The sequence below is a fragment of the Lagenorhynchus albirostris genome, chromosome 17, assembly GCF_949774975.1.
Source record: "Lagenorhynchus albirostris chromosome 17, mLagAlb1.1, whole genome shotgun sequence".
Taxonomy (NCBI): Eukaryota; Metazoa; Chordata; class Mammalia; order Artiodactyla; family Delphinidae; genus Lagenorhynchus; species Lagenorhynchus albirostris.
This window is the reverse complement of record NC_083111.1, coordinates 37,076,344-37,089,085: the sequence shown is the minus strand read 5'-3', so window position 1 is coordinate 37,089,085 and position 12,742 is coordinate 37,076,344. Positions and strand designations below refer to the sequence as shown.

General features: G+C 36.5%; 1 protein-coding gene across 2 annotated transcripts in view; it reads right to left on the bottom strand.

Moving 5' to 3' along the window:
• The window catches only part of LRRC69 (leucine rich repeat containing 69), a 92,032-nt gene extending 83,562 nt beyond the window's left edge, over window positions 1-8,470 (bottom strand). For both annotated transcript variants that reach the window (XM_060127963.1, XM_060127964.1), the window contains exon 1: window positions 8,288-8,470. In XM_060127963.1, coding sequence (XP_059983946.1) covers window positions 8,288-8,470 — 183 coding nt within the window. The remainder of the gene's footprint in view (window positions 1-8,287) is intronic.
• Window positions 8,471-12,742: the final 4,272 nt, after the last annotated feature.

The window sequence follows — 12,742 nt, the reverse complement described above, 5'->3', positions numbered from 1 at the left end:
GAAGTTAAAGACAACTAAGTGCTACTAGAGTCATCTTACAGAAACAAAAATGAAAGAGCTGTTTGACCAACCCAATACATCGTCAGATTTCTCAAAACAATTATAGTTTCATTGGAAATAGTTTCAAGGTCCATCTAATCTCTAGAGAATCCCTGTGACCCCTAAGACCTGTTCCCTTAGAGCCCAAAATTAATCCCAGTGTCATGAAATTGGCACTTCCTACTCAACAGTATTACAAGGAATCTCTGGCATTCACAGCAGAAGCATTAACAAGGCATTACCTTTTAGCATCCTGTCAAAAGCTTCTAAAGGAAAGACTAAAGAAGCAAGGATAAGAGTTTCAAATCTTGGAAAAGGGGAATTGCAACACAAAACTCATTCAAGTAAAATGTAAAACTTTCAAGTGTTTGGAAAAACTAAGCATTTGGATGTTTGAGTTGGGGTAGAGGCTAAAATTTTCTGAGTAACCAACATGGTTAAGACACTATACATGAGATAAATCAAGGGAGGCACAGAGAGATTATGTGCTCAGTTGGCAAGTCAGAGAAGAGGGTTGGGGCTCTTCTAGACATCTGACAGCTAGAGGAAGAAGCAGAAGTTCCAGTAGGGGTTCAAGAGGCTTAATGCAGGCTTGGGCATAAAAGCAGAGGCAAAGGAGGAATGAAAGTAGTGTAGAGAGAAGGAATTCACTAGGTGTCTGGGTACCAGGACAGGATACAATAAACAAGTATAAGAAAGCCCTGTTTTTATAGCAAAGCCAGGCTTAGAAAACAGGAGGCGTTACCTACTTGATGGAGGAAGAGCGCATTTCCAGTGGATGGGACAGGGAAAGGACAGGCTTGATGCTGACAAACAGTACAAACAATGTCAGATCCTTTCTCTTCTGCCAGACTTAGTGAGACCCAGAATGCCCAAGGAGGAAGAGATAGGGAAAGTTGTTGCATATGCTTTTCCTCTTGTGTTCCTCTGCATAACTCCCATCCTTCAGATCTTATCTCAGTTGCACTTCTCAGGTCTACCTTCCCTGATTTCTCTGACTACAACTCCTCATAACACAATATAATTCTTCTTCATGACACTTTTCACAATTATAATTTTACATGTATTTGTATATTTGATTACCTTTTTCCACTAAACCTGAGAGTTGGGACACATGATGTTTTCATTCCTTTTTGTATTATCAGCATCTAGCAGAGTGCTAGTCTACTACTAGCAGGCACAATAACTATTTGTTAAACATAGAAAAGAAGGAAGGCATGAAGGGAGGGAGGGAAGGAGGAAGGGAGGGGGTGATTGGGTTAGGGGGTCATCCAAAAGGACAGTAAAAGTATGAAAAGGAGAGACTAGGAATGCAATAACAATTTACAAACTACCCAACTCTGCTTAGAGTTGCCTTTATTTACTGTCAATTGTTTATGGTCAAATAAAAAGCTATGGCAGACCACATCTTTGTCCTGGGCAGCTACACGTGTGAACCACTTAAGGTGAACATTGCTGTACTACCATTGGACTTTATGATGCATGTCAACAATGCTGTACACAATTAGAGATAATGGCTATTTGTTTCTTTGGAGATTTTAAACCTATCATGATAGCTCTGTGATTGATTAAGTTGGACTTTGAAAATGGCTTACATCCCATTTCACTCAAACTGACATTCAATGGTTTACTAAGTGCCAGGCACTAGGGACAAGACAAAGGTCTCCACCCTCAAGAGTTATAATAAAGTGCATCTTTGAAAATTGTTGATATACCAACACTTCATTAGTCCTAGACCAAATGCATTCACCATAAATTATAGGACATTAATCCATTTTTATCATGTCATTAGAAGTGATTGAAAATTTCCAGTTTCATTAGTCAAATTAGCAAAGGAAAAAAAGAATAGAATCTGTATTCTCTAAAGAATCTCCTTCCATTTTATCATTGTTGCTAGTTAGACCACCATAGCAACTCTAATTTATTTCAAAGTTTCATGTTGCTAGTTAGACCACAATAGCAACTCTAATTTATTTCAAAGTTTCAGTGTCAGGCATTGAGCTTACATATATTAACATTCAATTTAATTCCCAAATGAAGACAAAGACCTTACTTTTTTTTCACATCTGTGTCCTCAGGACCACCATAGACACAAGAAGATGAATGGTAAATATTTGTCAAAAGAATGGATATATAAACAAATGGAGAGTGGGAACAATTCATGTATTGTTCAATCCTGCCACCTTTAGGCAATCCAATTTTTGTTTTTAGGAACTATAAATTGAACAACACACCCTGGTGAATTTCACACTAAGTGTATAGAATAATAAGACAATACAGCTGAAAACAACCTCAAAAGAGACCTCAGGGCTTCCCTGGTGGTGCAGTGGTTAAGAGTCCGCCTGCCGATGCAGAGGACACGGGTTCGTGCCCCAGTCCGTGAAGATCCCACATGCCGCGGAGCGGCTAGGCCCGTGAGCCACGGCCGCTGAGCCTGCGCGTCCGGAGCCTGTGCTCCGCAACGAGAGGGGCCACAACAGTGAGAGGCCCACGTACCGCAAAAAAAAAAAAAAAAGAGACCTCATTTTATACATGTATTCACTGGTTGACCTTAGCAAATGACTTAACCTTTCTGAATCATAAATTTTATTAACCATATGAGAGTGATAATTATAACTTCCCTGAAAATGAACAAAGAGTTCCTAGCATTGTGCCTGGCTCTCAGTGTATGGTGGATGCTGTTATTCCATTTGATACCATTTTGTGAGTGCAAAAATTTTCTAAGTATTACTTTTGTTTTAGGAAGTTAAATATCAAGACTATTTTAATGCTGTGCATTCTGTGGCAAATATAACCCAAAAAATCAGTATATTGGGGCAAACTGGACTTCCTATAATGATAAAAGAAAGACTAACCCAAAAGTCAAGCAGACTATAGACCCAAAAGAAAAAAAAAAAAAGATAGGGGGAGTTTCAATCATTATTAAAAGCACGACCTGTAGCACCACAAGAAAGAATTCAAACCAACTTTTAAAAAACACATTCGGGGATTTTATAGAAAATTGTTAGAGTAAGAATTATGATCATCTTTGAACTATGACATAAGTATCATCAAGATATGAAGACCACAAGGATACTTGGCAGCATTTCAGCTGAATGCCGCAATGCACCCTGCCTGCTTTATCTGCTATATTTTTCTCCTTAGCACTAATACTACCTCCCACCTGTTTTGCATGTTTCTTTCTTGCATCTCTTCTGACTAGAACATAGCTCCATGAAGGCAGATATTTTCATCTGTTTTTTTTTTTAAATTGCCAAATTACCTGAGACATAGATGGTGCTCAATACTTAAGTGTGGCTTTGAATAAATGAAGGCAGAAATTGAGACCCAGTGAGATTAAATATCTTATGTTTAGTTGGTGAGTGGCTGAAAAGGTTGAAGTATCAGGACTTGCAGACACTCTTCCAGGGCTCTTTGCAGCTCTCTAAGCTCTCTCTTTTCTGAGAGTTTTGTCTTCCCTTTCTATTAGCAGCTGGGAGAATGAGCAGTATTTCTGAACTGTGTAAATAATCTCTATCCATCTTTTGAGGGTTTCTAGCACATTTTATTCAAGCTGCTTCTAGAACTCCCATTATAAAGGGAAAACAGATTTTCTTCAAAACTCCACAACATTGGAAACTCTACATGAAAAAAATAGCTAGTTCATAGCAGTGAAACAATAATGCCATTAGCCTGAGTCTGACTTGTAAAGCACTTTAAAGATAGACCACAAGAAGCCTAGTTTCTAATCAGTTGAATTCTTCTTTAAAAGTAAAATGTGACTTCTTCTTTCAAAGTAAGGGCTGAGCTGAGCCAACACCCTGTTTAAGGAAATTGAATTGGGAAGTCAAAATTTAGGATCTCTCCTAAATAGTCAAAGGATGAGGAGGAGAGTAATGCGGGAGCCACAAGAAGACAAAGTGATAATGATCAGACTCTTCGGCTTTTTTTCCTGAGGGAGTATAATTTACAATCTGTAACTTTTTTACTAAACAACTATTAAACAGGAGAGAAGGATGCACATGTTTTCAGATATGCAAGAGTTCAAAAAATTTAATTACCACATACCTAGACTAGGGTGCTATCTGGAGAGTTATTTCTACAAAATAAGTGAGTAAACCAAAAAAGAGGGAAAACATGGTTCTAGGTAACAATGGGTCCAAGTCAGGAGCCGCAAAGGGATATCCGGGCTGGCAGTATTCAGCAAACCTAGATAGTAAGCAGCTTAAATTGGGGCAGGAGGACAGAGGCTCCTGGAAGGAAGTTACTCAAGGAAAAAGCACATTTGATAGGGTATGTAATATGATCACATTTAAAATAAAATGAGGCCATGATAAAGGCAAAGGCACAAGAATAAGTGAAAGACAATTAGAAACCCCAAGGAAACAAAAATGGTATATGAGGAAGAAAATATAATCATAGTATATTAATTGGTTCCATATAAATGAGATTTACTTATTAACAGTATATGTTTTAGAATTTTAGAATTCTCCATGAGACAAAGATTTAATCATGGTGATAACTGAATAGATTATAAATACTATACATCTCATAAAAGTAAGAAGTTTATAATTTGTGAAGAGGAGGAGGGAAGGAGAGCTGAAACTGGATTACAGATGCCAACATTGCCATCTTACCAAGTGGGGAATAAAAAGAGATTGTAGTTGATGAAGAAAGAAACAAAGGTTGGGAGATTGGGATTGACACATACACACTACTATATGTAAAACAGATAACTAATAAAAACCTACAGTATAGCACAGGGAACTCTACTTGATACTCTGTAATTACCTAGATGGGAAAAGAATATAAAATAGAGTGGGTATATGTATATGTATAATTGATTAACTTTGCTGTCAGCAGAAAATAATACAACATTGTAAATCAACTATACTCCAGTAAAAATTAACTTAAAAAAAGAAACAAAGGTGTAATAATATTAAATATAAAAGATAACTATGGAGAAACTAAACATATTAATATAAATATATTTGGAAGATGAAGGAGTGTGATATCTAAAATGGACAAATCAAGAAAACAAAAAAATTAAAAGTGGTTATAAATAGAGGTCAAAATTGTGGGTGAGAGGGAGTGGAACAGAAGAGAGTTACTTTTTATTATAAACCTTTATATTATTTGATTTTCTTAAAACAATGCACTGTTACTTTAATGGAAAAAAATTCAAGCAGAGGTGGAGAATTGGCTCTTGGTTCAGTCAAATTTTAAATTCCTTTGCAAAGAAACTCCTCTGTCTCATTAGAAAAGTCCATATCCCAAGGATATCCACTCTCACCACTATTATTCAACATAGTTTTGGAAGTCCTAGCCATGGAAATCAGAAAAGAAAAAGAAATAAAAGGAATACAAATTGGAAAAGAAGAAGTAAAACTGTCACTGTTTGCAGATGACATGATACTATACACAGCGAATCCTAAAGATGTCATCAGAAAACTACTAGAGTTAATCAATGAATTTGGTAAAGTTTCAGGATACAAAATTAATGCACAGAAATCTCTGGCATTCCTATACACTGAAAAAGAAAGATCAGAAAAAGAAATTAAGGAAAAAATCCCATTCACCACTGCAGCAAAAAGAATAAAATACCTAGGAATAAACCTACCTAAGGAGGTAAAAAACCTGTACTCAGAAAACTATAAGACACTGATGAAAGAAATCAAAGATGACACAAACAGATGGAGAGATATACCATGTTCTTAGATTGGAAGAATCAATGTTGTGAAAATGACTATTCTACCCAAAGCAATCTATAGTTTCAGTGCAATCCCTATCAAATTACCAATGGCATTTTTTACAGAACTAGAACAAAAAATCTTAAAATTTGTATGGAGACACAAAAGACTCCAAATAGCCAAAGCAATCTTGAGGGAACAAAATGGAGCTGGAAGAATCAGGCTCCCTGACTTCAGACTATACTGCAAAGCTACAGTAATCAAGACAATATGGTACCAGTACACAAACAGAAATATAGATCAATGGAACAGGATAGAAAGTCCAGAGATAAACCCATGCACCTATGGTCAACTAATCTATGACAAAGCAGGCAAGCATATACAATGGAGAAAGGACAGTCTCTTCAATAAGTGGTTCTGGGAAAACTGGACAGCTACATGTGAAAGAATGAAATTAGAACACTCCCTAACACCATACACAAAAATAAACTCAAAATGAATTAAAGACCTAAATGTAAGACCGGACACTATAAAATTCTTAGAAGAAAACATAGGAAGAACAGTCTTTGACATAAATCATGCAAGATCTTTTTTGACCCACCTCCTAGGGTAATAGAAATAAAAACAAAAATAAACAAATGGGGCCTAATAAAACTTAAAAGCTTTTGCACAGCAAAGAAAACCATAAGCAAGATGAAAATACAACCTTCAGAATGGGAGAAAATATTTGCAAATGAATCAACAAAGGATTAATCTCCAAAATATATAAACAGCTCATGCTGCTCAATATTAAAAAAACAAACAACCCAATCAAAAAATGGGCAGAAGACCTAAATAGACATTTCTCCAAAGAAGACATATAGATGGCCAAGAGGCATATGAAAAGCTGTTCAACATCACTAATATTTAGAGAAATGCAAATCAAAACTACAATGAGGTACCACCTCACACAGGTCAGAATGGCCATCACCAAAAAATCTAGAAACAATTGCTGGAGATGGTGTGGAGAAAAGGAAACCCTCTTGCACTGTTAGTGGGAATGTAAACCAATACAGCCACTGTGTAGAACAATATGGAAGTTCCTTTAAAAACTAAAAATAGAACTACCATATGACCCAGCAATCCCACCCCTGAGCATATACCCTGAGAAAAACATAATTCAAAAAGACACATGCACCCCAATATTCATTGCGGCACTATTTACAGTAGCCAGGTCATGGAAGCAACCTAAATGCCCATCAACAGATGAATGGATAAAGATGTGGTACATATATACAATGGAATATTACTCAGCCATTAAAAAGAAATGAAATTGGGTCATTTGTAGAGACGTGGATGGATGTATAGACTGTCATACAGAGTGAAGTAAGTCAGAAAGAGAAAAACAAATATCATATATTAATGCGTATATGTGGAATCTAGAAAAATGGTACAGATGAACGGGTTTGCAAGGCAGAAATAGAGACACAGATGTAGAGAACAAACTTATGGACACCAAAGGGGGAAAGCAGTGTGGGGGGGTGGGAGATTGGGATTGACATATATACACTAATATGTATAAAATAGATAACTAATAAGAATCTGCTGTATAAAAATAAATAAATAAAATTCAGGGGAAAAAAAGTCCAAATCTGTTCTACAAATGCACTTTTGGAAGTTATTATTAAAGGGGGAGTTTTTGAGTATTACCATATTTCTTGGAAAGATATGGCCACAGACTATAAACTCAAATAATTTTGGAAACCTAAGAGGAAATGAGGTAGGTGAAGGTAAGAAACTAGAGTTTTGTTTTGTTGTTTTTTTGTAACTCTGAACTCAAAAGTAATGAACTATAATGAACTACAATGACTTGGCTGGTTATAAGGTTGTTTCAGTGCTGATGACAGTTTAGAAGTGAAGAAAAAGAAAACTGCAAAGTTAATATCCCTTGCCTTCTCCCAACCTCAAGATTTTAGCAGCTGAAGTTTCACATTGTTCAGCAGAAATGTTTAACACAAGCATCTGGGATTCATCCTGTTGCTCTTTAAGGATATTCTTTATTTAAAATACTAACCTTCTTTTAAAGACTACTTCAGAAAAAATGAATGTTCCCTCCTTCCCATTTCCTGCCAACACTCCATTTCAATGTTCAGCCTGCTCCAGGAAATTGAAAAGAACTCCTTTCTTACATCAGAAATATCTCTTCATTCCATATGCAAAAGCTTCAGGATGGTCCCCAGGGTGAACAGCATCTCCAGGATCCTCAAACCCACTTCCAGATGGAACCCCCAAGGTAGACAAGTAGATCCAGGCTCCCCACCCCTTTCCAGATGGCAGCCTCCAGAAAGATGAGTATAGCAGAGACCTAACCCTCTGATTCCAAATGTGGGTCATAGAACACATGGATAAGTTGAAACATCTTCTCTCCCTACCATATGTAATTCACTAAGGGAGAAAGCCTTCTGATCCCTTTCCAGCAACCATCCACATTAGTCTCCAGGGAGCTAAGTCTCCAGAGACTGAAGGCTTCTTGTTTTCTCAACTCTTTTCTCTCCTCCTATTTTCCATCCTCAATTGAAAAAGATAATGCTGTTCCTCACCTGGGTCAAGGTGCTTATCTCTGGGCACACTTTGGGGATTCGGTTATTCTGAAGGTGTAGAGTCTTCAAGCCAGGCAGTTTTTCTAACATTGAGGGCATCTTTGTCATGTTCTTTCCATTTAAGGTAACAATTTTAGTGCTTTTACCACCCTTCAGTGCTCTTATTAACAACTTTTCAGCCATGGGCTTGGAAGAGAAATAGCTTCCTTATTACACATCTTTAGAACCTCTAATTGTAGAATTGGTGTGTCATGGAAACAAAAACATTCTGAGATCTACCATGTTGAAGGTGGGAGGCATTAGATAGTTTCCTGTGTAAAAGGTACTGAGGGAAAATAACTGATTCTGGGTTTGGGGCAGGAAATGTACAAGATGAGCCTAGAATATCTTGTGCCAGAGACAAAAGTTACCAAGGACTAATGAGATCACATCAAAGGACACAGAAGCCACTTCTAAGGGTTCCCACTAGTCTAAAATGGGAATATTTGAGTATCAGAAAGAATGATGAGTGGACCGAAACATCAAAATAATTAAAATCTAAGAACTCATAATGGTATTATAAAAATAAAAGAAACCCATTGACTACCTTGGGACTTGCTAGGGAACCAACTCATAAGACTGAAAAATGATAAAGGAAAAAAAATGAAGCATTTATTCTGCTTTTCCAGTACAAACTGCATTTTGGTGTAACCTAATAAAGTTCTTACTCATAGAAAAATAGAAGCCAATAAATGAGGAAGAAAAAAAATGATTTAGAAAAAAATCACCATTTTGGTAAATCTAATGAAATAATGGATATACGTAAATATCATAATTGGGTGCTAAAAGCATTAGGTGAAAGGTTGATGAGGAAATTTGCAAGTAAGAAATCAGGCTAATAACTTAACCTACTAATCAATTTTAGCACCACTAAAATTGAGACAATCATATATTGTTTTTAAGTCTCATGATGTCATACAGTAAAAATTACACAGTGCCACCTATAAAATATTCTTGCCTAAAAACTGAATCTGAGTTTAATCATGCTTCTATATCTAAATACCATTTACAGAAAATATGAGGACTAGAAAACAAGCTAAATTAATCTCAGACAAGCAGTCAGCCAAATCTAGAACACGGGAAATTCTGCAAGGCAAATGACACAATGTTTAACCAACAAATCAATGTCATTAATAAAAAGAAGGGGAAACTGTTATGAAATGAGACTTAAGAAAAGTAACAGCCAAATGCAATTTGTGAATCTTGTTTGGATCCTTATTTGAATAAAAATATTTCTAAGTCGACTGAGGAAATTTGATCATGGACTGGGTATCAGATGATAGGAACTGCTACTTCTGTTATGTGTAGTAATTACATGGTGGTAGTATTTTTTTTAATGTACCTAACATTTAGAAATGCATCTGAATTTTCAAGTGAAAAGCCATGATGTCTTGAATTTTTTTTTTAAATAAGCAGGGCAGAAACGTGGGTGGAAGAAACAGATCAAATAAGATTGACCAAACATTGGTAATTATTGATGCTCAGTAATGGGTACATAGGGGTTGATTATACTATTCTTATTATATTTTGTATAATATTGGAAAATTTCCAAGTGAAAGATTCGGACAAAGACAAAAGAGTTAAGGGAGAGGAGATGAAGCCAATGATATTTGATTAGAACCCCATTTGGGCCAGTTATGAGGCTTGGAGGCATTTGGGCTACATATGTATATCACATTTAGACTGCTGATTTTCAAAAACATGAATACTGTAAAATGTATTCCACATTGAAAGTAGTCAGAACACAATTCCATCTTCCATTGTAATTCACAAATCCCTTTATTCATTCATTCAACAAACATTTAGGAGTAGCTACTATGTGCGACACTGTTCCAGACACTGGGGATAGAGGAGTGAATTAAAATGACAAAAACCCCTCTCTCAATGAAATAACATTCTAGAAAGGGGAGAAAAGAAAGCAAGATAAATAAGTAAACTTAGTACATTAGATGGCGTTGGGTGCTTAGGAAAAAATAATAAAAACAGGTAAAAAAAAACTAGGAAGTGTGGGAGTGAGGAGTTTGCAATTTTAGGATGACCTGAGAAGGCTTTACTGCGAGGGTACTATTAGAGACAGGAGCTTTTCCAATAAGAGGGCAAAGCAAGTGCCAAAGTCCTAAAGAAGAATCATTAAATTTATAACAGGCTATTATAATGAACATCAATATAACAGTAAAAAAAGAGGTGCTGATTAATAGATTTCCAATTGCTAAAATGATAAAATCATTTTTCAGATACTTAATCACTGCTCTTTTTATCTCTTCCAAACCTATCTTCCAATGTCTTTGTTTTGATATTCTTTTAGTTTCCTAAGAACAATCATGCTATTACTATCTAAACAAAGTGATCATAAAGCTTTGGTTCTTTTTTTTTTTTTAAAAAAGTCTCATGGACACTCATCTCCTCTAAAGTAACACTGTATGGCCTGTACCGCAGCTGACACTATCTAAACACTGGTGATTTCTTCATGCTTTAAATGGGTAAAGAGGCCACCACAATCGAATACTGCTTTTTTATTAATTTGCTTAACACAGAAAATCTGGTAAACATTCTTAATTCCTCCTCCTGTCTTACTTCCAATATGCAGTCAATCCTATTAATACTGCCTGTTCCAGTTATTTATTGCTAAATAACAAACTGCTGTGAAACTTAATGGCTTAAAACATTTATTTTAATGTTCAATGGGGACAGCTTGTCAATGTTCCTCTTGGTGACAGCTGGGGTCTGGGGCAGAAATTAAAGGCTCATTCACCCATATCTGGTGGTAGGTGCTGGTTGTTGGCTGGAACTTTAGGGCAGTTAGCCAGAACACCTACCTGTAGCCTCTCCTATGTGGCCTGAGCTTCCTCCCAACACAGTGGCTTGGTTCTAATGGAGAGCATCCCAAGAGAGAAAATGGAGCAGAAGTTATATTGCCCTAGCTTCAGAAGTCATGCAGCATCACTTCTGCCACATTCTATTCATTAGAAACAAGTCACTGAGGCCAGCCCATATTCAAAGGAAGAAGAATTAGACCCAGACTCTTGATGGTAAGTAGACATGTCTTAAAACCCAAAACAGTCTATCCCCGGCCATGAGTTACATACATTCCTCCAACACACAAAATAGAGTTGCCTTCTACCAAGAGCCCACCTCCCCAAAAGTTTCAGTTATTTAGAGCATCAAATCCCAAAATTTTGTCATCTAAATCAGGTACAAAGTGAATGTGGCTTCTCAGGGGCAGTTCCTTAAGTCCAGCTCAAGTACAGTTCATCTTGATCTGAAGACCTATGAGCTAAAGAGCCAAGATATCTGTCCCCACATAACCAGAATTTAACAACTGGTGAAACATGGAACAGGCAATAGACAGTTCCATTCAAAAAATTAGAGGCACAAAGCAGCCACTGGATCATAGCAATTCTGGAACCCAGCTAGATATATGTTGTCAGTTCCTTGATTAGGGCTCTTGAATTGTTTTTCTCTTTCCATAAAACACAGCCCATGTTTGCTGAATTTCCTCAGACTGCTTCCTGTCCATAGAGGAGTCCAAAGGCCTCTCCTCATTTTCTTATTTTTTTGTAACAACTTTGAATTATAATTCACATATCATACAATTCAGCCATTTAAATGTATAATTCACTGGTTTAAGTATATTCACCAAGTTGTTCAACCATCACCCCAATCAGTTTTACAATATTCTTATTACTCCAAAAAGAAACCCTGGATCCTTTAGCAATCACTTCCCCATTCTTCCCGTCCACCCAGCCCTAGTAACCACTACTCTCCTTTCTGTCTCTATAGATTTGCCTGTTCTGGGCATTTTATATAGATGAATCATATAATATGTCTTTTATTCAACATAATGTTGTCAAGGCTCATCCATGTTATAGCATGTACCAGTACTTCAGTCCTTTTTATTGACTAAAAATATTCAATCATATGGCTATACTATATTTATCCACTTCTCAGTTGACTTACATTTAGATTGTTTCTACTTTTTGGCTATTACAAATAATGCTATGAACATTTGTGTACAATTCTCTTGGGCATATATATAGGAGAGGTCATATGGTACCCTTTGAGGAACTGTCAGACTGTTTCCCAAAGTGGCTGCACCAGTTTATATTGCTACCAGCAATGTATGAGGGTTCATCTTTTCACTTTATACTGTCACTTTTGACCCAAACTGATACAATCCCTTTAAAAACTTTGTATATTTGCCTTGAAACAGTTCATAATTCACTCCATCAGACAAAAGCAACACCCCAAAATCTCTTTGCAATACCCCTTCTCTATTTTGGGTTCCCATGTGAAACTACTGTTGGACAATAGCCTTAAGAATTTTAGAAGCTCTCTCACCTGTTGTTTAGAAAATGTCTTTAATCTTCCTGAGGTCTTAACAAAGCGTTTTACAGTCATGCCTTTGGCTTCATCTTT